General features: G+C 34.4%; 1 protein-coding gene across 2 annotated transcripts in view; it reads right to left on the reverse strand.

Moving 5' to 3' along the window:
- The window catches only part of CCDC141 (coiled-coil domain containing 141), a 97,657-nt gene that overhangs the window by 17,196 nt on the left and 52,957 nt on the right, over positions 1–27,504 (reverse strand). The window contains exons 9-23 of one of the 2 annotated variants that reach the window (XM_040604226.1): positions 25,242–25,383; positions 23,303–23,422; positions 21,203–21,394; positions 19,951–20,127; positions 18,295–18,474; positions 17,416–17,541; positions 16,635–16,823; positions 16,136–16,315; positions 14,895–15,044; positions 8,463–8,603; positions 6,397–6,591; positions 4,638–4,821; positions 3,292–3,401; positions 1,020–1,106; positions 495–578 (exon numbers count right to left, since the gene is read on the reverse strand). In XM_040604226.1, coding sequence (XP_040460160.1) covers positions 495–578; positions 1,020–1,106; positions 3,292–3,401; positions 4,638–4,821; positions 6,397–6,591; positions 8,463–8,603; positions 14,895–15,044; positions 16,136–16,315; positions 16,635–16,823; positions 17,416–17,541; positions 18,295–18,474; positions 19,951–20,127; positions 21,203–21,394; positions 23,303–23,422; positions 25,242–25,383 — 2,257 coding nt within the window. Of the gene's footprint in view, positions 1–494; positions 579–1,012; positions 1,107–3,291; positions 3,402–4,637; positions 4,822–6,396; positions 6,592–8,462; positions 8,604–14,894; positions 15,045–16,135; positions 16,316–16,634; positions 16,824–17,415; positions 17,542–18,294; positions 18,475–19,950; positions 20,128–21,202; positions 21,395–23,302; positions 23,423–25,241; positions 25,384–27,504 lie in introns of both variants that reach the window. The other variant, XM_040604227.1, reaches the window with a different exon arrangement.

Below are 27,504 nucleotides of genomic sequence, written 5' to 3' on the forward strand. Positions count from 1 at the left end.
TTTCCTTTTGTGCATTGTCCTCAACATGCAATCCATACTTTGGAACTTATTTATGATCTCTGATGCATGAAATTTTGGAAACTAAAATGTAACTTCAGTGTTCTGAGGTTAGGGTGAAGACTGCTATTTGATGCTGAGTTCTGTTATTTGTTCGATGTATAGTGTCGTGACATGATGTCATATTAAACTGATGACAGCTGTATTTGTGTTTCATCATATTTTTGCCATGACTGCTTTCGACTGCTTTCCTGTCATTCACACTGCTGCAAAACTGAAGCAATTCTGTGCTTGTTTTGCATTGGATTTTTGCAATACTGTAAATGAGAAGACAGTCAAAGTCCACCAATCTGTAACAATATCCATTGCTTTTGAGAACCAACAAATTAAGGAGCAAAATTATTTTGAGAGTATGCAACAATGTCTATCAATTTGATTTAAAAAAAAAAAAAGAAAAAGAAAAAATCAACATAAAAATCAACACGAATGGCAGATACCTGTTTAGTGCTGGCAGGAGACAGAGTATTGTTTATCTTCTCAGTAATGCCTCCTGAATTTGTAAGCAATTTATCTGATGCCACCTGAAAAAAAACGTTTAGAACAATGAAGACCTTAATGATTCAACAAAGAAACACAATTTCTACCGTTCAAATTCTAGTTCAAATTCTGAGATATGAGGCTTCTCTAATAGTTTATTACTTAAAAATCAAATACATTCATAGCTTGTCTCTAGGGGTTATATAGGAATATTAGGCCTCTGGCAAATACTAACAGCAGTCTCCTGTTACTTCCTATAACTTCCTATATTCCCTTATGTCTTATTATACAGGAGAGAACAGGAGGTGTTCTCCCTTGAGGAAGGAGGAATGCTCACAAAGATGACATCCGCATTAAGAATACTGTAGCAACAAGACCAAAGGAAAGTATGTAAAAGATTATGAAAATAATATTATTTTAGAAAATAATAGGCAAGTAAACAGAAGAAACAGAGTTCTAGTTTTTAAAAAACCCCAACAACTAACCTGCTGCTTTTCTTCCTCTGCTTTGTCTTTTTGACCATTTCCTTCTTCTTTTTGATCAGTAACCAACTCTTCAGAAAACTCATCTTTCTGCTGTGTGAAAAGAAAATGAAGTAGGCTTATACACAAAATAAGGTAGCAATTGTTACCTACACACTGACTTATGTTCTGTACAACACAGTAGGAAAAAAAGAAGTGAAATCTTATTTAAAACCTATCATCAGCACATCAGGCAAAAATTGCATTTGTTCTGGCTTTCCTACCATCTGGACAGTCCATAACCACTCTGAATACAGTTCACTGTATTTTAGTTTAGCTATTTTACCATTCATTTTGGCTAATACTTATTTCTAGCTTTAGACTCAAAGACTGTCCAACTGGTTACAAAGTACTTTCACAACAGAAACCTGGACAAACATACTGTATTTTATGAAGACCTCATGAATTCTTTAAAATTGCATGGAAGAAATCCACAGATTTCAAGGAACATCACAGTGGCACAATACAAAGAAAGCCAAAAGTTCTATAGTTACAGTTTTGCATATTTCACATCTTTAGCTGTCCAGCTGAAAGTTACAGTCCTAAATAAGTACTTATAAGGGAGTGTTGCATTATTGAAATTCCATTCTAGCATTAAAGAAGTGAAAAATTCTGTGTGATCCGTTCAATTATTTTTTCTGAAGAAGTAGCAGCCTCTAATTTTGCATTTTAAAAATCCAAGAATTTTCTTCTCACATTCAACAGCCCTGTAAAATCAGGAAAGATAGCACAATACAACAATTCCTCTTAATTTGTTATGCTTTAAAAATGACAGAAAGTGAAACTGAATTCATAATCATGGCATTCCATACTCATGGCACCTATTTCTGTAGATAATTTGCTGAACTTTTTATTCTTCATAAGATACAGATAAGAACCATTGAGATATTCTAGAAATGTTCAATATGTATATTAGTTTTAAAATCTCAGAACACTACATAGTATAAAAAAAATACTTTCATTTGATAAAAGTTGCAGAAATACCCTCTATTGCAGAAAACTATTTTTTATAATATTCATTTTGACTTCATTTAAAGATTTATGTAAATTAAAGGTTAAAATACTCAATAAATAGTTTAAGCATGGTTCTGTATGAAAAATGCATTCTCCAAAAAACTCTGTTAAAGAAAGATAACTTCACAATTAGCAAAATTAGTCAAAGTGAAATATTACAATTACTTTGAAATTCCAGTTCTCTTGAAAAGATCATACTATGTTGAACTACAAAAAAGATCAAAGGATCTAAGTTGTCTTCTCACAGAACCTGGGGTTACTGCCCTGCACAAAACAGCATTTATATGACACATGGATTGGGAGGAGAAATTTGAAAAATCTAATTGGCATTTTTATTGAAGTTTCTTTATGGTCACAGTTCAAGGCAAAGCCTTCTTGTCAGTCACCTAATGACTTTTGGAATGAATTCATATTTTTGGCATCTCTTACTGCTTTTAAGTGTATCCATGGACACTTCTGAGTATTCATTAGTTTTTATAGCATAACCCCATCCAAAAAAAGTGAAACAATACTCAACATCAAAAAGAGCAGGATATTTAAGCATCTTAACTCTTCCAACTTCCCAGAAGAATCACCCATCAGCTACTGCTGCATGTGGGAGATTTATCATGTATTACTTTGAGAGTGGGAGGATGGAATAGAACAAAAAAAAATCTAGCTCCCTCAGCTGTCTTCCATAATTCCTCCTTAGTTGATACGTTATACTTTATTCCACATAAATAAGCTTATCAGAATATGAAACTAAAAATGCTGCTGTTCTCTTCATTATCAATGTTATAAGACATGCTTTTCTAATTTAAATTACTTTGGTTTTAACACAAATTAGTTTGGAGGATGATTTTTCTAGTAGGGAGCCCTGAGATGTTATTTTGCAATTCACAGATCTAGCAGTTACCTATATTGCAGCACCAAGGGAAGAAGAAATATGAAAAAAAGTATTTGTCTAGATACTCAAATAAATTGTCACATTCTTCCCTAAAGGTTACCTGAAAGCAGTAACAGTTCTAAAAGTTGAGAAAAAGAAACCTAGAAGGAACATTTAGTGGACAAACAGGCAGCATTTCGATTATTACAATCATTACCTAAGGTAATGGAAAAGCAAACAATTCAGAAACGCTTCATACTACTTCAGATGATCCTCAGTTAAAAGTTCTGATTCAGACACTAAGCCTGGTAAATTGATACAAATGCAATACATTTTCCAGATTAAAAAAAAACATACCTTAATTTCCTTAAATTCTCTCAGAGATCTACATAACCGGTCAATAGAACTAATGATCTCTTTGTACTTTAATACAGCTTTTTCAACATACTTCTTTCCTTCTTCAATTCCTACAAAGTTAGAACAACATAAAAGTAGAACAGAATGCTTCAAACACATGCACACCAATGTACTTTGTAATCCCAACATACTACAATATGTTTTTCTGTGTTTTGTTTTGTTGAAGTAGTTCTGTGATTCACAGCAATATGTTTTCCTACCTCTTACTAGCTTACTTGAGATAAGCCCTCATAGTTGCTGCAGGTCTTTTGCTTAGATTCTCTTTGAACAAAATTATTTCTGGTTAGTGATACAGCTTGAAAAGATGACGACCTCATAAAATGTCTCCTAAACCAGTTGCTGTATTACACAGCTATGAGGCACTTCGATACCTCCTACAAAACAGTCAGGATGAGAAGCTTTTTTCCCCATGTAGTGACATAAAAAACACAAAGCAGCTTCTTTCTCCCAGTGTTCCTGATCAGCTGGCATCAAGAATCCATTCTGTCAGCCAATTTCCTACAGATAGGAATGTTTATATCAAGAAGGTTACAAAAAAAAAAAGGGGGGGGGGAACCCCAATCTGTGCCCTCTAGTCTTTTCAACACTAAATTAAAGGATTGTCAAAGCACAGTCTGACTCTGTTGAAATTTTTTCAGATTTAATACTTGAATTGATAGGCTACACACTATACTTGCACGTTTGTTTGGTTACCATATCTTTGGATAAAATAACTTCAACAAGTATATAAAAATTACCAGTTGAAGAAAAAAAGCAAAACCTGAAGTCTGTTGACCTTCATTCTTATTTGTCAACAATGTTCCAAATCAATACAGTGTTAAATGCAGTATTTACATGATAATCTACTTTTTTGGCTAATAAAATGCTTAAGAAAGTTGGTAAATATCACTAGTTATTAACAGCGTTACTGGAAAAAAAAAATCACTCAGGAGGTATATGACTGTAATATACTTTGACTTCAAAGGCTTGCTTGTTACAAGATAGCATAAGCCATGAAGTCTTAATTCCAAGCTAATAAATATTACAATGACATTCATACTTTTATTCCAAGGTGAACTCAAGCTGTATACAGAAAGCCAAGTACGAGAGCGTTGAGTACTTTTGTATTTATTTTTTTTTTAATATTGGTTCTGAAATCCTTCATTTCTTCCATTCAATACTTTGAAACATTAGTTTTTTAAACTTCATGGGATTTTCCTCTTAAATAAGCATATCTAGGAATCTGCTTCCTCCTGTCCTAAACTATTGGGGTTTTCCCCACAGCACATTACCAGACAGCTCCTCACCATATAACTGTTTAGCGAGGTCTATAATCTGCTGAATTTTTTCTTCTTGTTGAGGCACTGTAGGCTCAATAAACTTTTTGAATTGCTTGTAGAGAGAGTCTATTGCTTCTCTTGTTCTGCATTCTGCAGAATACTTGTCAACTCTAATGACTGTTGCACTCACATCTTCAAACCAAAATTGACACTGAGGAATAAAAACACTGCATTATAATGTATTATCATCAGCAGCTCAAGCTTTTGTAGAATATTCTTAAGACTTTCCATAATCAGTGGCATACACCATTTTAAGTATCTTACGTTTTCTGATTTTAATTTAACCTGAAAAACATCCATTCATTACCAATGCTGCTTCAAATATTAACAGCTGTTAAATTTTCTTTAAACACTAGATCCATACTTATACTACAAGCACAGTGAGGTTATTAGTTAGTGGTTCTGCAAATACAAGTTTTATTTCCGAGTTCTTTTCACCTTAAATATCATCTGATTCATTTTGTAAACTTCATAACATGGCCACAGTTATACTTCCATGAGGGCAGTAAGGTTGCTTAGATTTAGTCTACTAGCGAACATGGGGTTTGGTCTCAGTAACCATCAAAGCTGCCAGGAATCTTTCTACTGACAAAAGTAGGTTTTAGAACTACCCTTAATAAACATTTTTGGTTAACAATACTCAAATTGGAGAATAGAATCTGGTGTTCACTCATTATCATCCACATTGTATCAATACAGCAAGCAGCTAATAACCGCCATTTTTAACTGCCATTAAAATCAGTATTAAAGACTGTGCCTATCTGATGAAAGAAAGTTTTTCAGTAAAAGGTGATATTTCACACTGAGTAAAAAAATTAAGCAATCAGATTTTATCTCTAGGAAATAATCTATTTCCCTCAAAATAAAGGAAGGTGGTTAAAAATGTAAATGCACAGCAAATGGTAACAAATTGCCTTGCTAACAATATAGGAAATGACATTGATCAGATCACTGGATACTGAAAACATCTTTTAAACCAAACTTTTGTATTCTGATGCATCATTAAGGGAGTTTATTTTTCATGCCTTTAGATCACTTTGGAGATATGATCAGTGTTATTTCTAAAAATAAACAATGATGACAGGAATGTGCTTGCTTCACAGCAGATGCACCAACATAACGTGGCAAAAGGGAAAAGACTGTTCTAAACTTCTTTTTCTTTTACAAGACGACAATGTGTGAAGCAGTCCTCAAACACATTAAAATAAAGTTACAAAAGCCTCCAAAAATAATTAGACTGCAGTTCAGAAAAAAACCCTAAATCATCATATACTTAAATATATAAAAAATATATACATTTCACTTTCAGAATTACATACTACACAGACAGCTCTTTCTGACAACGAACAAACTGAGTTTTGTGATAACCTGGCTCTTGTGGTTTGACAGCTACCAAAGAGGGTCTTGGGGCATTTTCTGCATTGCCTCAGACATACTTAGAGAAAATGAGCTCATAAGTAGAAATCATAGATAAGCTGAATCACCGTAAAAGTCATACGGAGGTGGAGACCTCTGTTGCATGTGTAGCAGTGCAAGAATACGGTAACATCACATGGGTTTTTCCCCCCAAAGTTGCAAAGAAAAAAATAGAAGAATGTATAGGGGTTTACCCATCTACTACTTTTGGAGGTGTCAGATTTTGCCTGAAGCAGTTATAAGCACTTTTATCTATCCCAGTTGTTGATCATTATTACAGCAACAGTGAGGATCTCAGATTTACTAGTACCTCTTCCATCATCTGTTGCAGATGCTCCATGAGATCCAGATTTTGCTTATAATCCTCCACAACTCTGCTAAAGTCATTCAGCTGTTTCTGTAAGTCACTGATTGACCCCAAGAGGACTTCAACTTTAGCATTAGGTTCATTTCCTTCAGAGCAAATTACTTTCTTCTCCAAATTATCCAACTTCTTTTTAAGAACCTGTTTAATAGATATAGCAATGTTAAATACCGCAACAAAAATATTTCTATTTTTAGATATAGAAAGTAAAAAATAGGGGAAAAACCACACAAACTTATTTCTTGGTCATATATTTTAAAATTACAAGTTACTTTTTCAAAAATCAAAGGGCCTCTACAATGCTGATTAAAATCAGTGTAAATTATATTTATTAAAGGTGGAATTCAGTTACATTTCTTGTCTTAAGAATCTGATGTAAGCAACATCAATGACAATCTAGCATAACCCCAAAGACCAAGGGGAACAAGTATTAATAGTGGTACTTTATGATATCTGATATAAACATGACCTGTAAGTTTTAGGATAAGATGGTATACTACATATGTGTATATATTTTATATCCTGGGAACACTGGTCTTGACAATTGATCAGACTTCATTGTGCTAGCTGTTTTACAAATGATGCAAAAATACAGCTCCTTATTTTTCATTTGGAAATGAAGAGATTGTTTGAAACAGGAAAGTATTTCATGAACTGTCCACATATATGCTTGTAAGAATATACACTGGTAGGAAAAGCGTTGCCAGCAGGTCAAAGAAGGTGATTTTTCCCTTCTACATAGCACTAGTGAAGGCTACATCTGGAGTCCTGTGTCCACTTCTGGCTCCTTAGTGCAAGAAATACATGGAAATACAACAGCTAATCTGGCAAGGGACCATAAAGATGACTGAGTAACTGAGCATGTGTTATATAAGACAGAAAGCACTGTAGAAGTGAAGGCTCAAGGTGGTTCTTATCAATGTGTACAAAAACATGATGAGAGGGAGTAAAGAAAGAGCCAGTCTGATCTCAGCGGTGTGTGGTGAAAAGACAGGAGGCAATGGACCCAAACTGAAATACAGGAAATTGTGTTCAAGAAAACCAAAAAAAACAAAAAAACCCAAATAATAATAAAAAAACCCCAACAACAACCCACTTTTACTGAGGATGGAACAGCTTATCCACAGACGTTGTGGAGTCTCCATCCCTGGAGCTATACAAAAAATAACTGGACATGATGCAGAGCAATCTTTTGTAGTTGACCCTGCTCTAAGGAAGGAATTTCAACTAGATGATCTCCAGATGTTCCTTCCAACCTCAATGATTCTGTGATCTGAAAATGCATTTGTGGATGAAATTGCCAGGAAAAGGGAGGAAAAAAGGTTGTAAAAGGAACAGTCAATGACAACAAAAGAAACAGCAAAAATAGAATCATAGAAGCTACTGAAAATTTCAAGTAAAAAAGTTATGAAGGCAGAGACTGGCAGGGCAAGCAAAACAAAATGTGCGAGTTTTGACTGACAACTAAAAAGGTCATTTCAGGACTTGGCAGAAAAGTTTCTGATGAATGCAAAGAATGGGGGAGGCTAGCAAGGTTCTAAGGTGCAAATGAGCACGGTCAACTCCAGGTAATAGCTACAGAAAAAGGTTTTGAAGGTCACATGATAAAATGAGAAAGACAAGAAAGTAGCTGGATGCAAGAGGGAATATGTGCACATTTATTGATGGTTTTGACAGGGTGTTTGTTTTGTTTTTTAAGAGGGAACAAACTGTGAAGGAACAGAGACAAGAAAAATAAAAGATTAAATAGAAAAATAATGTAAGATAAAAGGAGTGAACACAGAAAAGTCAGGAATTGAGGTAAGATCATTTCACTGAAGGAACTGGAAAAATAAAAGCAATAGAACAAAGAAAAATGTCTCAGTCAGTGACTGAGACAGGGGAAGGATATAAAGCTGTGTAACAAAAATGGAAGCTCACAATACATTTTGCATCTCCTCGGATCCGCTTGGTACAGGCCACAGCAACTCAGCCAGTGAAGCCTTCACTAAGATTAAAATTTCTAGTATTACCTGTATTTTCTCTGCATATGTATCAACTTGCTGAATCTGTATTTTAAGTACTTTTAAATTTCGAGTTTTTTCAGTTTTCTTCATATAGTTGAACTTCAAATTGTTGAATTTCTTTTTGAGATCCTTAAATGATTCTCTGAGCTGAAACAAAGAATACTTGTTAGTAAAAAAGAAACCAGCACGCTTCAGTTTAGGTTTTTTGAAGAGCTAATTAACAGACCGCAATCTGAACACTGAAAATTTAATACAGGAATTAATACTACTATTCCACCTCATAAAGTATCCTTATTTCCTCAAAATTTTGTTCCAGTAATGGAAACTCATAATCTTGCTAAAACAACACTTTTGCTTCCTGAATGCTGAGTGTTGTCTCCAGAATGGCTGGGGCAAAAAATCCGGATTGGGGCAAAGGATGAGATCCTTGCTTACACAACCTATGAAAAAAATCCTGTCCAATAGCTTTCACTGATTTTAAGTAGTGGCAGATGTCCTTCATGTATGCTAGCCTATTCAGTGGAAACAGTAGCCACTTTAAATGTATACCCATGCTTAGTTTCCAGAAAAAAATACTTCTGTGGTCTTGGGCAAGCAGATTTGTATTTATTCATAGTACCTTCCCCCTACAATACAACATTTCATTTATGTCAGGTTGTTGGGTTTTTTACTGGGGTTTCCTCCCCTCCTTTTTCAGAAACCCTGCTTCTGAAAGGAAGTTACACAGGGACTTAACGTTATACCCTGTGCTCGCCCAAACATCTTAGTACAATGATTCACAGCATACAAAGATGAATCTAGCTCTTTGCAGGATCAAGATGCAGACTAAATCAGCACCTGCCTTTCAAATAGCCATTCTATGAGTATGGTAGCAGAGAGATTCTGCCTAAGAGATACCCAAAGAAGCCTCACCTAACTACAGCTACATATATTTGATACCATGGGAGATTATTATTATCAGTTAACACTGACTTGGTGCAGCAACCTCAACATTAGGGAAAACTATTCTTATAATAATATAAACTCAGACGAACTAGTAGCTCTGATTATGAGGCATCTGTGTCTTCAAGACTTTTCAGATAGGTTTCTAACATCTGAAATAAGAACTATTAAATTAAATTATATTACAAATACTGTAAAACTCTTTTTACTTAGATGGGAGGTAGCTACATGTTTAATCTACAAAATATTTTAAAAATCTAGAGAATGATAGGAATGACACTGAAGAAGCTTTAGGAAGCTACATTTTCATTTACACACATATGGATTACATGCATTGCCAATTTATCAGACTGAGTTTAATACACATCTAAAAGAAGAGTCATATATGATCAACATAATTTAAAGAACAGTGTTTATTTACCATGGGAACTAGTTATAATACAGGTTGTTATATTATTTTCCCCAATGCCAATTACCTGTTTGACCTTAACAAACTACATGTCATTCTTTGCATTAGCAATGTTATGTGAATAAGTATATCAAACATACTCAGTTAAATTATCTTTAAAGGACTAAGAAATAAAGTATAATATTTTTTTCAGTATTTATTCTCTGTATGTAATTTTCAATTTTATTTACAACTGCAGAAAATCCTTTTAGATATTACAGTTACTTTGGAATGCATTCAAGCAACAGACATGAGAACAAGGTAAGTAAAAACACCTGCTTAAAATATGGTTTTGGTAACTTATAAAAGGTACTGTTTCAATTACATTGCAATTACATGATCAAGTTTTCAAATTGTTTATAATTAATTCATAATATTTGAAATAGAAGAATATTAAAATGACTGAATTTTTTGTAGGTTTTTTTGGAGAATTTCACATCCTTTGGGTTGACAATCTTTTGCTTTTAGGGTAATGTAAAATAAATAATGTAAAATGATATTTATCTAAAGGAACTGATATAAAAGAAATGCACCAGTCCTAATGCTTCAGGGTCTGTTCTTCCAGACACACAACTGAAAAAACCTTAACTAACTTGAATAATGTTAACAAGTTCAGGTCACATCTACAATTTGATATTTAGTTAACCTATTTGAGGCTTTTTTTATATTAAAAAAATCCTACAGACTTCCCTCTGCCCCCCTCCTCCTCCCCTACCAAAGACTTCAGGAAGTAATGAATGCTCATTTTGCAGCCACTGTTACTCGAACAGTTAGCAATCAATCATCATCATTATTATTATTACATACTAATGTTAATCCATCAAGGGATATATTTTTCATTTTCATTTCATTATTTCAGCAGTGAATAGACAGATGGTGTTCACTCAGTCTAATGGAAAGGAAGGGAATTCTATCACCGGCACTGTGATCTCCAATTAGTTTAAGCTCTTTATCCAACCTAAGTACACAGAATAATAAAACCTATCTAAAGGCCCTCTGTTAATAAAACCACATCAGCAGAACAGTATTGTGTATTCAGAACACAACAGCCTTATTTGCTCATTTAATCTTGTGGAAAAGAAGAGATGAACAGGAGTTTATTTTAGTTTATTTCACTGGCTTATGTACATACATAGGTTAGTGATCATTTATAAGGCCAGAGACTCTTCTCATAGCAGTATGTGAAATCAGATCACCTTGTTTCAGATATGATGGCTCATGTGTCAAAGGTCTGCAGCTGCTGTCACTCTTCTCTTTTAGCCTCAGTGGAAAGACCAGATTCAGCTCAGACTTACGCATCACCCCCTCAGAGTGCATGTACACAACTCCTGTTATCATCAGCAATTGTACCAAGGACAATATATAGCTGCCAGTTTTTAGAAATCTAAATGTATCTCAGTTTTCCACTGTTCATTGCAAAAGTAAATGAGAGAGACTAAAGCAAAAGTACACCCTAATACGCTTCAGCCCACAAGTTTAATGGAACTTTGTAACTTGTCTATTGTGCCATAGTCATTAATCAGGCAGCTGTTCCTAACTATAGTTGGCCTGTCATGGGTGGAGAATGATAGTGGCACAGAGATGTTTAGGTGTCAATTGCTCCAATTTATCAAGTAACTAGAGAATAAATAGAAAAAGCAAGTCATAAAGCTGCTTTTTGTTAACAGTGGAGTTCCAGCAAAATGCTTTCATTCCTGCGTAAACCACTCTAGGCGGCACTTCAGTGTTGTGAACCACAACTTTCCCTTTTTATTCATACAAAAAAATTTAAAGTTTTTAGTTTCAGTTTCATGGATTGAAAACAGATTTTCAAAAGGACAAAGATTACAAAACAGCCAGCCAGAAAGTGGGAAGAGCAAAAGGTGCTGTTCAAGTCATTATTATTACTTTAATTCTGGGACCACAATCAAAATAAATTACAAGGTGAGAAATGTGCTAAGTATCCATCCTACTGACTTGTGAACAGAGACAGATTATTACCCTCTATGGTTAAAATTCACATTTTCAGTCATATCTTTCCATAAGCGTATAAATGATGAAGAGGAAAGAAGTGAGATGACTGGGGAGAGATGAGAACATACTTCAGGATCTGTTACTCTTCTGCTGAAAGTTTTGTGCAGACATGCACAAATGTTATTTTTAAAGGGATCACCTAAAAAAATTTTTTTTTCCATAGCAAAAGTTATCTTTTGTAAATAACTCATCACTTATAATCCCACTGATTATAGTAACTCCTTTAGCTACAGTTACCTGAGGCTTGACTTAGTTCTATCACAAATGATTGCAGCACAATGCAGTGGAGTTATGGCTCTTTGGAGGCTGCTACCCAAGCTAGTCAGTGAAGCAGGAAGCCCAAACTGGCAAAAACGGATCTCAGTCCTATGAGTTTTCCTTTATAACTGTCAGAGATGTAGAGGGCATAAATCCTCTTTGCGGCCTTTGCAAATTCACTTTAAATTAGGGATGGCACACAAAAGGCATCCATTTTACTTTTCTGTCCTCCAAGACTCTTTCAAAATTCATGCTATGTATCCTTGGCTATAAATGTGTTTCCTTGCTTCCTAAAGAAGCACCAGTATGTTACAAACACAGGGAGCTAGCCGAGTCCTCGAAGTACGATATTTTCAAACACCCGCGAGTCTTAATCACCAAAACCCTCGCTCACATGCTTTATTCACACACTGAAATTAACCACATTAAATTTAAGTTAATGTAAGTATTTACAGCAGAATTTCAAATATTTTCAGTTGACTTTAAAGATTGCTCTGTACACTGGTACATCACAACTGAATTATCTGGTTGGCTGCTTACTTTGTGACAACTATGAACAGCTGCTTTTTGCTTCTGGCACATGAAATATTTGTTTGCTTATACATAGTAGATGGTAAATAAATTTTATTTCAGACAGGTCTGCTAGACACTAGCAATACTCAGCCTGATTTCTGATGTTAAAATTAACAGAATTTAAAATACCAAAGTGGAGGATACTCATAATTAAAATTAAAAAATAAAATACTTCAGTGTTTGGTTTCTTGATCCCTAAACAGAATTAGTTATATATACTTAATGAGAAAAAATAAGAAAAAAGGCACTGGATTTATGCATATACAGGTACAGTAGAAAAGTATATGTTTAGGAAATTTTTTCTATGCTAACCGCTAATAGAAAAGGAATCTAAAGAAAACGGTATCCACACACACCAAATTAGTATATTTCAGTTAGTTTGCATTCAAAATTCAATTAGGTTTGGTGATGACAGGTATTAACTTAACCAGCCAACATGGCTATCCCAACTTAAAATGGAAAAAAAAAAATAATCAGTAATTAACACTGTAATAGAAAATATACAATGCAATTGATTTGCAGAGGGTGTCCAATAACTATGAGAAACTAAACCAGTAAATTTTGCAATATAGGGCTCATGGTAACATGTCACTGACACACTTTTCATTTAAACTTGAGAGACAGAGAAGATTATTTTTTCCCCTCTACTTCCTGCTCTCACTAGAAGTCTAGTAAGTAATAAAAACAGAAAAATAATTCTTAGAAAGGAGTCATTCTCCTGCTTTCATTATATAATCCCTATATCAAAGGATGGAAACCAGAGCCTCATTTCATACAACGGTGTATCTTTAAATATGGTCAGCCTTACATACAGGTCGCTCAGTGAACATTTCCTTTTCTTCAGCAAATTTGAGGGGTTTTCAGGAAAAACCTAGAATACTGTAGTTCAAACATCAAATATACTGATTCTGCCATGCCACTGCAAAGCATTATGGGACATCTTGTTTAGGTACTTCATGCTTTCATTCTCTTCTACAGTCTGATTTCCTCTGCCAGAGGGTTTCTCCTATACCACCTTATGTTCCTACCATCAGCCAAGAAGTTACATCACAGGAGTCCAATGCACAGAAGAGCAGAGCGTGAAACACACTCATAACTGACAAGGGACTAGAAATGTAAGGAAGACTGAAAAAAAAATAATTTGATTCGTGTTCTTTCAATTTCAAAATACCTTTTTGTGAAAATGGATACTTTCAACAAACACACAAAAGTATTTTGTAAAAGAAAAGAAAATCCAAGCAATAATTTTCTCATTAAAAATAGTTGGAACAGAAATCTCAGTAACCTCTGCTTTGGTGATTTTGAAAAAATACAGTCTTTCCTTATTCAGGTGTGGATTTATTTAGCAAAAGATAAGAAAAAATAACTTCCAGTGTCCTGTGTTTCCACTATCTATGTTTCACATTATGGGGAACATAAGTGTGAAATCCTTCCAGATAAGAATCCAGTTTCTGTATTTCATGGACACACAGAAAGGCAACCTACAGAACACCAAGTGTAGAGGCCATCAGCCTCTTACTTTAATGGATCACTGAGAAAATTAATTCTATGGAATGTTTTTCCAAAACTATTTTATGCTGAGACATCTATCCAGTCCAACATGCTAAGTTGTGAGTGGATTTATATTTGGCCTACTAAGATGCTAAATTAATAATCATATTAACTAAGTAATTTTTCCTAACCTAAGTTCCATAATACTAAATTCTAATATCTTGTGCCAAAGAACATTTCCTTTTCTTCTCGCAGTTTTTTTTAAGTTTCATATCTTGGTTTCCAAAAAAATATGAAGTACTAAATTATTCTAAAGTTTTCATTAAGACTGAAAGTTTTTCTAATAGCCTTACAACTGCAATATATGTAAATTCTACTTTTGCTTGAATCTTCAGTTTCTTAAGATCTGAAGACTCATGCATTTCAGATGAAGCTGACAGGGCTGAAAACCAACGAAAATATAGCTGCTCTATTTCCAGTCCTCCTGGTACATTGAAAGCACTTAACTGCCAGCCAAACAACTTGATATAGTCCTGAACTGCAGAGTTATGGACCATAGTTTATCATTGCTGCTGCATCGATCCAAGGTTGCTGGTAAAGATGAAAATCAACTTTTCTGTACACATATGAATTATCTAGGGGAGTGGTAAACAGTAACATATATTGCAAACACAACAGCTCTTTTGACAGTCATTTAATGTGTTGGGATTTACCTCATTTACTTCTTCTTGAGTGGTGCAGTGTTGGAAATGCTGCAACAGTTCTTCCTCATACTTAGCAGCTTTGGAGCTCCAGTTAATGCTTTCACATTCAAACCTAGCAAGTTGTTGCTTCAGATTCTTTACAGAAACATTCATGCAATTCTAAACAGGGAATAGACAAAGAAACTTATGAAATTCAGGAAATGTATTGATTTAACCAATCTAAAATTAAAATCATTTTGAGGCAGAACATGCATAGTCAATCACAACGGGCTAGAGTAAACTATTAAACCTCTGCTGTAATGAGAGCAAGTACAGAGCAGTCTCAATCACGAGTAGTCTGAGAAGCAGTTTTGAGTCAAAGTCACAACTTGCACCTGGTGTCTTCTCTGAGCAAAAAGGAAGTGGCCTACTCTAGTCCATTACCACCTGACAATTAGGTCCTTTCTGCTGTCAATCAGTTTATGGAGTCTGAAGAGCAGACTGGCAATGTGAATAAATCTAGGCAGGTAATAAGGGAATGTCTTGCTTTCTCCCCAGTAAATGAATACAAGCCAATAAGAATCCTGCCCTGAATAAATAATTCCTTTCTAAAATGATATCCATCTTCCTATGCAAATTAGCGTTAAATCCACTAATAAGGTAACACTCTTACTATATTTCCTTTTTGTTCTTTTGTTATTATTTCTTTATAGGAGAATAAATATGCAAAGCAACCACTACAAAGTAGCAGGAGTCATATATAGATGTGACATTCAAGAAATCACCAACAGGGCCTTGAAATATATTATACTATAGTGAGAACAGAAAGTCATGTGCTTCCCGCCCCCCCCCCCCCAAGAGGTGACACTAAGATTAATTTCCTCCCTATTTTAAATCTATTTCAATGTTTTCCAGAGTAAAATCTGTTCACAGACCATTAAAAAATTAAAATAAAATTTCAAAGAGATTCATTTTTCTTTTCTCCTGGCAAAAGCAATTTTTGATGTAACTACTGAAGATTAAGTTTCATCATTCCTGTATGTTTCATTTAATTTAACGGCTAAACTTGAAATCTAAAAATGATCAACTGTTGTACATTTTATGCTTTGCTTCCTTTTAAAACTATCTTAAAGGTCTGCATTTATTTTTCTCAAAGTATTAATATTTTGTACATATAGTAATAATTTGTACATCTACAAGTCAGCCAGATAACTCCAATAATCTTCTTTCTATTTGTCCTTCATTTCACAAATCATTCCAATTCTACTCACAGGTTGTTGCACTGCAGACAAAATATCCACTCCGTGGGTAATAAGCAGTTTATATAGTTGTCTGATACGTGCATGTTTCTCCTGGGCATTCACAAGGTAGGCTTTAGCATGATGCACATTTTCAGGGTCCTCACATATTTCAGGAATATCCAGTTCTCCTGATTTTGATAAACATTCCAGCTGAAATATATTAACATTAAAATCACTGTGTTTAAAATAATGTGAAAGGAATCTTACAATTCCTTCCTTACTCATAATGTGTTACCCTAAACTTTGTTGATGTGGGTTTAAGTAATTACATTTGGGTTCAGATCTGAATTTTACATTTTCCAGAATTCATGTGGTTTTAGATCCAAACCTTTATTTTTATCACCAGGCAAGTTAATGAAGTTAATGTTGGGGGGGGGGGGGGGGGGGGCGGGGATATAACAGACAACAGGCACCAAAATAAAGAATTTAACTGCAATGGGAAGCATGTATATTTTAAGATTATACTCACTTCCTTTTTAATGTGATGGAATTTGACTGTCTTGTTGAAAATCTCATCATATTCTGTCATTGTGTTCTTTACCGCTTGATGGAAATGAATAAGCTCACTTATTCTCTCAGAATTCTCTTTCACAGGAAATCCTTTCTGTCTTGGCAATTCTAACAATTTTATCAGGTACTCAAGCTCAGCATTGAGTTGCTAGCAAAAAGCAGAAGTTACTCAAATTACACAAGTATATCTGCAAGTTTTCCCTATACATTCGATGAAATAACAACCTAACAATGGTAAATTGCTTTGGGGTAAAAATCAATGCCATGCTCTTCAAAACACTCTCCAAAAACTTTACTTTTTGCTAGGCATGAATCTCAACTATCACTCAGAAACAGTCTTGGATCAAAACAAGTCAAACTGGCTTGTAGGGAAATAGACTGAATTGCTAAAACTCAGAGATCATATTCAGAGGAGTTAGGAAGCTCAGTATGACATACCTCAGGCTCTGACCAGCTCTAACTCAAAAGCATGAAGCTGATACTGTCCTTGTACTTCTACCACCCCAATGCTTGCATGTCACTTCAATATGCAGCTAACACTGCGCAAGACATTCTCTGGACACTGAAGGCAGAATGTCTTCTCCCTTACCTTACATACACACACAAAGCCTTCCTCCTGGAAAAGTAATGTAAAACATAAAACACTGCGACCCCAGACTCTGGGGAGAATGTGTGAATCTTTATTGTAACAAAAAAAATATTTTTGATCCACCATGCACTTCATTAGCTTGGCTTCTCACCTGATACTGTGGTTTCATTTCATTAAGCCTTTTTTGTAGTTCCAAAACAGTAAAAAGATCACTTCCAAGGTCAACCGTTGCTGCAAGCTGGAGTGCCTCTTGAAGAATCTCTAATCCATGGGTAGTCTAAAAGATAATCAAATAATTCAGTGTTTCTATGTGTAGTAAATAAAAAATATTTAAACTCAAATCTAAATCTGTAACAAGAACCTTCCCAAACCAGATACACAAATGCTGTCAGGTAAAACTTCCCTGTCTCAAACCCTTTGACTGACAACAGTGATAGGAAAATCTTTTAAGGCAGTGTGCAAAAATGATTCAGACACTGAGATCAGAGGACCCATACAGACAGCGTATTTTCTGTGGTAACAGACATCATGGTTTAGTGGTAACTTGCACTGGACAAACAGTAGCTACAAATCTCTGGTTCTGCTACTAACTTAGCTAGTGTTGCTTTTAAGGAACACTGTATATTGTCCCTGTGCCAAGGAGATTTCAATCCTCTTTATGAACATGGCTGGACCTGAGTTTAGCAACAATTAGCATACAGTTTAATTCAGTAACTACTAAGTCACAACAAAATGGTGCTTTTTTTAAACAAACAAAAAAACTAAAGCAATGCTGTCATAGTATATGGACCTGATTAAAACTTAAAATTTGAAGCAAGGACTTGGACTTGTATGTGTTTGAATAAGGGCAAGGAAAGATCAAGAACACTTCATGTCTTTTATTGACTATCTGAATGGCAGAATAGACTATGGAGAATCTTACTGATCATCTCTCTTAAATGATACCTATAATAGTTGATGAGAGACTCACAGACAAACTAATAACAATCTAGAAATGTTTGCACAGTTGTTTTTTTCCTATTTTACTTACAATTTTTAGCTGTTCTTTAAATATCCGACACTGTTGCTTGATGGGTTTTACTTGAGTAATTTTAAAATTCCAGATTGCCCAAAGATAGGTCAGCTCTTTCTTTTCTTTACTCAGATCAGCAATGATATCTTCTGTTACTTGTACAGATTTTTCTATTTTTAATATTAAACTCTCATTTACCTGGCAAAGAAACAGACACTTTTTTCCACATGTTTTTATAAAATACAATCAAAACCTCAAAATGTCAAAGTCTCAACAAAACTTAATAAACCCCAACTATCCTAATGTAATTTTGCTGAAAATTTCTGGTACTCTTATCTGTCTTTAAATACTTTTCTCTAGAAATGGGCACAGATCAACAGAATTTGTTCACTGAGGACATGGTTAACATTAAAGTTTAAAACCTACAACACGTCGGTAATGATGAATTATTGCCATCTGATAGCTGTTTAACACTCATACAAAATAAACTAATTTCTGGATAGACAGAAGTACCCAAAATGGCCTTTTGGGTAATAGCAACTAGAAAGTGAAGCCAATGAAGAAAAGACCACTCCTTTGTGCTGATAAGCAAAGCAGCACCAAAGCACAGGAGGGATAAAGTGTTTAGCACTTGAACATTTGATATTTTTTCCTCTTTTAAATATGAGCCCTAGGTAATGCTGTTTCTGCTTTTCCCACTTCAGAACTTTTCTTTTACGAAAGGCTGTGTTTATAAATTGCTTGTATGATCCATACCTTCCAGATATTTAAAAGCTACAACCTAAGAATATCATGGGAACAGAGCAGCAGAAAACATGGTGGGCAACACACTTCCAGGTCTTTAGAGAGATAATACCTGAAGATATGTTGAGACTTTAAGTGACTACAGTGCAACCTTATATTCACACATATGCACTGATTATCTTATCTATGCCTGGCTGCATCCAGCTGTGACAGTACCCACCTTAATCCACACTAATTGCCTGAGCATTTCCCTCCTTAGGCAGATTTTTCCAGCTCATCTTGCATTCTGCTGTATGTTATCAACACCAACTCCTTCTCACCCTAATATAACTGCTCCCTAGTGTGTCCTATAAAAACAGAAGGAATAGCTGGGCATCCATGCTGCCAACATTAACTGGGATCACTTTAGGAGGAGTGGCTTAGGGAATGACTGCACATCTCAAATCATTATCTCTTGAAGGGGTGCTGGAAAATTAGATAGAGATGCCTAGGCAGTGCAGCTTAAACCAAGACAAGATGTAAGACACCTGGAAAGATTATCTGTAAGGAAGCAGCTTTAGCACCCATTTCTTTAAAACTCCATACACTTAATTAGTAAAGACTGCCTCTTGGTGAAGTAAAATAAAATTAATACTGTACTCGCATATATGCTGCTTTCCAACATGAACAAAACAGGTATGTGCATGTATGATATTTGTATAAATATACTGGATTATTTACAAAAAGCTCTGACATTGTTAATCACGTAACTTTTTGTATTACTTATAATGCCATTAGCACTCAAATAACACTTCTGTGTTTTAAAACTATAGAGCAGCATTAGTCCCTTTAACACCAAGTACTGAAGAAATCACAATCCATCCATCACAGAAGTAGGATTAGACCTCAGCACAGGCAAACATCAAATATTGAATACGGTTTAATACTCACCATATTTACTAAATTAAGAAAATTGCAACCCATATTTTGGGTGGAAAAAACCTTCTTTATAGCCTTTTGCCACTGAGTATTAGCTGACTCCATTGTGATTTTATTTTCAACTTCCCTGTTTGTTTGTAGCGGTTCTAACTTATAGAATTCCTTCAGATTTTGAATATCATCATTCACCTACAGAAAGACATAACATAAGCATCAAAAAGCAAATAAAAAATTGAACCACTATAATGAGAAGGTATACAGATATAAAATTAAATAACAGTCTCTGAAGTTTTTCTAGGTTTTAAGAACTATCATCCTCCCTAAAATGTATATAAATACTAAACAATAAAAAAAGTTTTAAATAACCTGTCAACCAGCAGATGGCAAGCAGACAGGTGGCAGCAATTTGTTCTATTTCTGTCACATGTCATTACACGGACATTATATACCAGTATATCAATGCAATGATTTTCACATGATTTCAGTGATCTGTTTAATATGAAGTGACTGAAGTTTGCAATAATCAGAAGTATACACAATCCAAATTTTTGGCAGTTTGTCTTCAAATAAATAAATCCTATGGCTAATTTTACTTGATAGGTTCCATTCCATCCTCAATTTCCTTCTAAATATAACAGAACAACAGTGTTGCAGAATCTTAAAACAAGCATTACATCAAAATGAAAATTAACTGTCCTGGGCATCAATAGCACAGCTATCAAAATTATGTTGGTATTGAAGTGATTATGATTTCAGCTACAGCTAGTTTATATTTAATTTTTAAACCCCTTCAGAAGTATTAGTACTTCAGTGGAAGCAGTGCAGGACAGCAATAAATACCTGTATCAACATTATAATATGACATATCTATATCAACATATTATGTGAAATACTTTAAAATTTACATGAAGCATAATCATTAAAGAGTCAGAGTACATAAATGTAAACATTTTCATTATGTATATAATGAGAATGCACATGTGCACAGGAGAAAAAATAAAAATTCAATTATAATACTTCCCGCAATGGTGATTTAAATCAGTAGAAAACCTGTATATAGACTAATCACTTTGATGCAAGTTCAATGATCAGAGCTTCTTGCCCTGATGGAACAGACCTCCTTTAAAGTAGAAAGGAGCTTACAAAGACTTGCAGTGCTTCCATGGCACAGCATCTGCAAGATTTGTCTTAGTTAGCTAAAAGCACGTTTATCACTTGGTAAGATTTTCACAGTCTAGTCAGAGAATAAGTAAGTAATCTGTACCTCCACAGCTGACTTTAAAAAGGCCACATAAGTTTCTAGAACTTCTAGTTTTGAACTAATATTTTCTTTAATTTTTTTCAGTTCTTCATTCAGAAAGTCAGTTCTGCTAGAAAAAGCTGCCGCCTGCTCAGGTTCAAACTCTTCCATATCTTTGATGATTCTTTCAGCTGCTTCCAGTTCATGTGAAGTTTCCTTTGAGAGTACAAGCATAGAACAATATGTATAATGACTGAAAAGGGCTTGTGAATACTGGTATTACACTGTTAATTTTCACTAATATTTCTTTCTTAGGTGTAATTATACTACTTTGTTGAAGAGCAGCTCATACTGCATATTATATGTTGAAAGTAGCCATTTCTTTCCTGGAACCATGGATGTAGTTATTAAAATAGCTATTCTGAATGGAAAAAAAAGGTAGGAATCTCAGTATTTGGATCAAGTAAACCACAGTGAAAGAATGAAAACAATAGAAGTGTTCCATATGGCAACATTGATAGCCAGAACTGATACAATTCCTTCTGAACTGATTCTCATGAGTTTAAATCCCTCTTAACTGCTTGTCTGATACTCAATTCTCATAGAACTCAATTCTCACAGAACATCCATCATGAATTCTCATGTCCACTCCAGAGTGAGTCCAGACACACTGGGTTCTCAAAAGGCTACTGCTGTAATTGTTTTAAGGCCTGTCCATGTACTACTTTGCCTTATGAATTTTAGTACCATTCATGCTTTCATTTTTGAATCAGTAATTGCTTCCTAGCTCCAGACTAGTCCCTACCCATAAAGCTAGACTGTCCTGCACTCCAACCTAAACCAGTGTTCTTGCATGCAGCATACTTGCAGATATCGGACCAAGATTAAATAGTGTGTCATATCTGCTACAGCATCAACTGCTCAGACCCAGAAGAAAGCCACAGTACACTGACTGCGCAAGAGCTGAGTTACTGATATTTTCCATGATGCAGCTGGGATTCTGGTTCTCAGATTCAGTCTTGTTCATAGCTTCACATAACTATGTCTATGTGCTTATCTACTCTCATATATTTAACTCAATACCACTTAGCATATCTACCTCTGTCATTCAGCCAAAAGCACAAACTCCAGCGTATCGCAATCTACAGAAAGAACAGGTAGGAGAGGCAACTATTTTCAGGGCAGACTGTACACTGCAACAAAGATAACATCCTGGAACATGAAAATTTGGCAGAAAAGACACTAAAAAGTATTATATAATCTTGTGGAACAAAAAGGGGCTCTTGCTCATTTGCTGAACTTTTGATATTCTTACTCTGTGCTCTCTGGAATTTCTTTAAAGTGAATTTTATTTCCACAGACACTGTTCAGATCCAGCTCACAGGTTCCATAAACTGTTGTCTGAAAAAAAACAGACCTCCATAGAAATAATGGAGTTTCAACAACTCCTAAAACATAGAATACTCCTAAAATACATACTGCCATGTTATTCAGCTTAGACATGAAAAATGCGCCTGTGCCAAGGCCATGAAGGGGATTCAGCTGGTTTTAAGCCACTTTCAGATACTGCAGTACTGCTATGGGAGTTGGAAAGGCCCTGGATGTGACTTAAAAATAGTTTCATCTGTGTCACAGAGCTGAGTGCTGCAGTGGTTTCATACCGAAACTCCCGACATGAGCAATAGCAACTTTACAGCCCTTTCAAAGTTTCTCCACTTGGGAAATACTTTTTTCTTTTTTCCTGGTTCACCCCTTTTAGTCGGCATAATAAACCACAAGAAGAGTTTTCTGTGCCTGTCTGTCTAGACAATTTTTAAACTTGATACCTCAGGTAGGAGTAGCAATCCATATTTGAAGAGCCTTCCTATCAAGAGCTGATACTGGGCTCTTGAGGTAGCTAACAAGTAACACAATGAGTTGAAGACAATGGGGATAACCAATGATATAAGGACTGACTTGTAATGTTATTGTGGTTTTGTTCATTAACTAGTTTTAAACTACAGACCTATTTTCTTTCCACGAATACATAAGGAACTCTTAGCCTCTCACCTTATTTCGAATTACATACAACATGCATTTGTTTCTAAAAGTACTTAATATTATTAAAGCTCCTTTTTTTTTTACCTTTGTTTGTTTAGCCAGTTCAAGGTGTTTGTTCAAAACTCTTTCCGACTCAGTCAAATATGAACCAATTTCCATACCAACTGCAAGCATCGGGGTGATTTTTTTAATCGACTGCGATACCTTTATTTGAAAGCATTATTTATATAATTAATTTATACAAGTAGACAATATTAAAACAGTAAAAAACATCACTTTGTATAGAATAAAGTGAAGTAACACTTGTCTGTTGGTGTTTAGATTATGTACTTTGTATAATCAGAGAAATTCAGGAATGAAAAAATAAAGGAAGAAAATTCTACTATTTCTCCTAAGAAAATTCTAACAGGTCTAGTCAGAATTTGAGAAAAAAACGCCTCCTGCTTGCTCTCATTTTCTTTATAGTGCTTTCCCTTATCCTAAATATCCCAGGCTTGTAATTTCAGTAAGGCACAATTGTTTTATAATCTAGGTATTATAACCTTGGTAGAAGTATTTTTATTATGCTCCTTGGTTTTTTACAGAAAGTATATTTAAAGCTTCTCTACCAAGACACCTATCTTTATGTAGACTCATGTACACAACTCCATTCCATTGTCATGGTAAGATGTTATATATGAGTGATAACAAAACAGATTATGAAGTTCAGAGGCAGATGATACCAAACATAGCATGTGTAGTTATTATTAGACACGTGAATTCACATGTACCATATATTTTAAGAAGAGACTGCTGGCTGAGGATCAAACTTTATTAAATGAAGCTCAGGGGCAGATGAATTTAGCACCAGATTTGGGATACTTTGCATTGAGCAGAAAGTCGGAATGAAAATTGTCTTGCTTGGTAGGGATGTGACAATAATCACTGTTCACTACAATGAAAGATCACCTACTATGACTGAAATCTTCAAAATGTTCTCTAATGCAAGACTGGCAACAAAGTCATTACAACAAACCGCAGAATGAAACGTCAATATTGGAGTCTACATTCTGAGTAAAAATGACCTTCATAACTGAAGTTTTAGCTTAAGATTCACAATATGCTGGTGATGACATTTCTATAAAACCAGCAGCAGCCATCAACAAATCTTTTATTTTCAGCTATATTCAACAGTATTTTCACTGCGTTCTAATACCATGAGGCCTCTTCTACATAAACTGTAAGCAAAGGGACCAATTTATGGCAAATTGACTTTCCGTTTTATTCAGAATAGTTCATTATAAACATGCAAATATTATAAAATATTAGATTGCAGAATTACTTATTCAGTCATTAAATCTGATTTGCTTTTTTCAGTCTATGCTCTGGGATCTCCTTCATATGAATCTTGTTAAAAAACTATATTTCAGATTTGAATTTACACAGGGAACCTTATTTAGGAGCCATATGTCTATTTGATCTCTGACAAGTCATTAAAAAGGTCTGTAGTACTACAGAACATTCAACAGCTTAAAGTCTGTGATGTTCTTGATGTAACAGTATCTTAACAAATAAAGGGAATTTCTATAGTGACCAGAATTTACTCTCAGTCTTATGGAAAATTTGCTGTTGTTCACAGTCACCATGCTTATTAACTTTCAAGTTTTGCCACACTTCTATTTTTATCTTCAGCCAAATGAAACAGAAGAAATAGTGTAAGAAACCTACATGCAGGTCACAGTCCTGATTACTCACTTCTTTTCCAAAAGAACAAATTATAACAACTCATTATCTAAGCAAATCCATGCTTTACTTAAGATCACTGTTACAATGTTCTCACGGAAACAGCTACATTTTACAGAAAGTTTTAGGTTCATTTGTGCTGGAAAAAGCATTCAGCATTCTAACTACAACTGTACTCTCTAACAAACCAGTATGTTATTTGTAATTATTTTGAGTCAACTTTAATATTCACATAGCTATATTAAAGAAATGCAACGCACTGCTCATGAATGCATTAAGAAGACAATGTGTTATAATGTACCTTATTTAGATGACCTTCAAGTGAGGCAATCCACTGTTGTTTCTTCAACGTAAGTTCTTTATAGTCTGGACCCTGCCTGATTAATTGATCTACTTTTTTTTTAACATATTCCATCGTTTTCTGAATTCCTGTCACCCAAGAACTAAAATGGAAAAGTAGAAATGTTATTTCTCACTTTTGCTCAACAATCAGGATGATGCTCATTTTTTAAAATCCACCACCTGTACTGTTGATTTGTGGCAAGTAATTTATGAGTTTTAAACTGTGACCCTTAAAAAAAATAAAATAAAATTAATACAAACAAAATTGGTAATAAGTAGAACACAGGAATGACATTTCCAAACAAATCATTTTTCACCAATGCATAAATTAGATTCACATGCCAGATACCCTGATTCACTGAGAAATACCTCATTTCACAAATAATTCTACCTTTATTTACATATCTAAAGGCTGAAACTACTAATTGAAGAGCATATCACATTTCTTTAAAGGTGTTGTTTTAACAGGAGAAAAGACAACATCAATTTACAAAACAATGGCTTGTCTTTATCTTAAAACTTAGTATCAGGGATGCAATTCACAATCTGAATACCTGACAGAGTCTTCTTCAAATTGTAAAGAGGTTACCACATACAATTAAGATCTGAAGTTTAGATACAGGAAAAAGAAACACACATATCAACTGATTTACTACTGAAATTTATTCACTGTAAGACAATCATGCTCAAAATAAATTTTCCATTACTTCAGTTTCATCAGAAACTTATATTGATACAGGTACTTATTCAAGGTCTCCTCTTTTGTCCTTAAAATTAAAGGAAATTTCCTCCTTACTTCACATTAGGCTCAGCGAGTGAATCCTGCAACCTCAAAGAAAAACTTAATTCTACACTATTAACACCAATTATGGTATTAATAGACCGTTCTGTTTGAATCTGGTCCAAGAATTGGCCACAAAGTGAAACCAAATTTCTAAGTCCCTTTTAGGGAGTAGGTGGTTTCAAGTTTTTGTAAATTGGTCTTTCAAAACTTATTAGTTTGTGCTTTATCCTTACAATCTGAAAATGTCACTCCTCTATTTCAGTACTCCTTCAAAAAAGGTATGTCTAAAAACTTCTGTAGCAACACTCCTTTAAACAAAAAACAACAGAACAAGATTTATAGTTTTTGAAAATGATAATTTAGATCTGAATAATACCTTTGAAAATATCATTAGTTTGTTATGAGATAACAATAAATTTTTAACTCCAGTAAAATAATGACAGTTCTTACACACAGGCAAGCTAATTGGCTGGCAAAGTAACAAAGGCTGGACAAAACTTACTGATTGTATGATTATTTTTTGTAATTAATACATGTAAGTTTTTGCTCCTCCTGTTTTTCTAGCTGGTTTTAATTTAAAATTATTGGAGTTTAAAAATCATACTTACTGATATTTTCATGTTGAAACACTATAGGATTACAAGAATGAACTGCCTTCTGTCACTTTTCTATATTCTGTTCCAATGTGAGCATTTTCATTTATTTATACTACCATTTAGTATAAGGCTTCAACATACCTCAAGATTTGAAAGTAGGACAGAATTAACATCTTATTTCTCCATTTTTCCTGTGAATTGGATTTCCAATTATGCCACTGAAGTCTTTGTTACTAGCCTTAAACGTAGTCTTCCCTCAACATGAGGGTATAAGTATTAGACTTGAAAATCATAAAATACTAGAGTAGTCTTATCATATGCATACAAACTGTCTGGCTTATTTTTGGGTACTCTAAAAAAAAAAGAGAGCAAAAAAAATGTAGATCTAGATATCTGTTTACATTTTAATTCTCTTAGTGTTCAAGTTACTCTGTCTTTTCTCAGTCCATTTAAACCAATACTACACATGGTAGCTGCTTTGATATTGCATTAAAAATGCTTTTTCCAGTATCCTTATTCAGAAGATACAGTATGTTTCAGGGCATCATTTCATCAAAACAGACTAAGTGTCACTCAACCTGAACAAGGTCAGATGATTCCTTTTCTTTATTAGAAAATACGTGGTCTGGAAAACCAGAGAATCTGGCTCCTTTTTTAGAACTATTAAAGTCATGCAAGTAGAACAGCATGCAATACCTTTTCTATCATAAATGACAAAGGAATTCTAAAATTACTGTTCTCCGACTACTCCTTTGGTGAGCTAGCAGCTATTTTCAAATTCCACACAAATTTCTACTTGCTCCCAGCTAGTTCAAGAATCCTACCAAATCACAAACACTTAA

The sequence above is a fragment of the Falco naumanni genome, chromosome 8, assembly GCF_017639655.2.
Source record: "Falco naumanni isolate bFalNau1 chromosome 8, bFalNau1.pat, whole genome shotgun sequence".
In the NCBI taxonomy this organism is placed as follows: Eukaryota; Metazoa; Chordata; class Aves; order Falconiformes; family Falconidae; genus Falco; species Falco naumanni.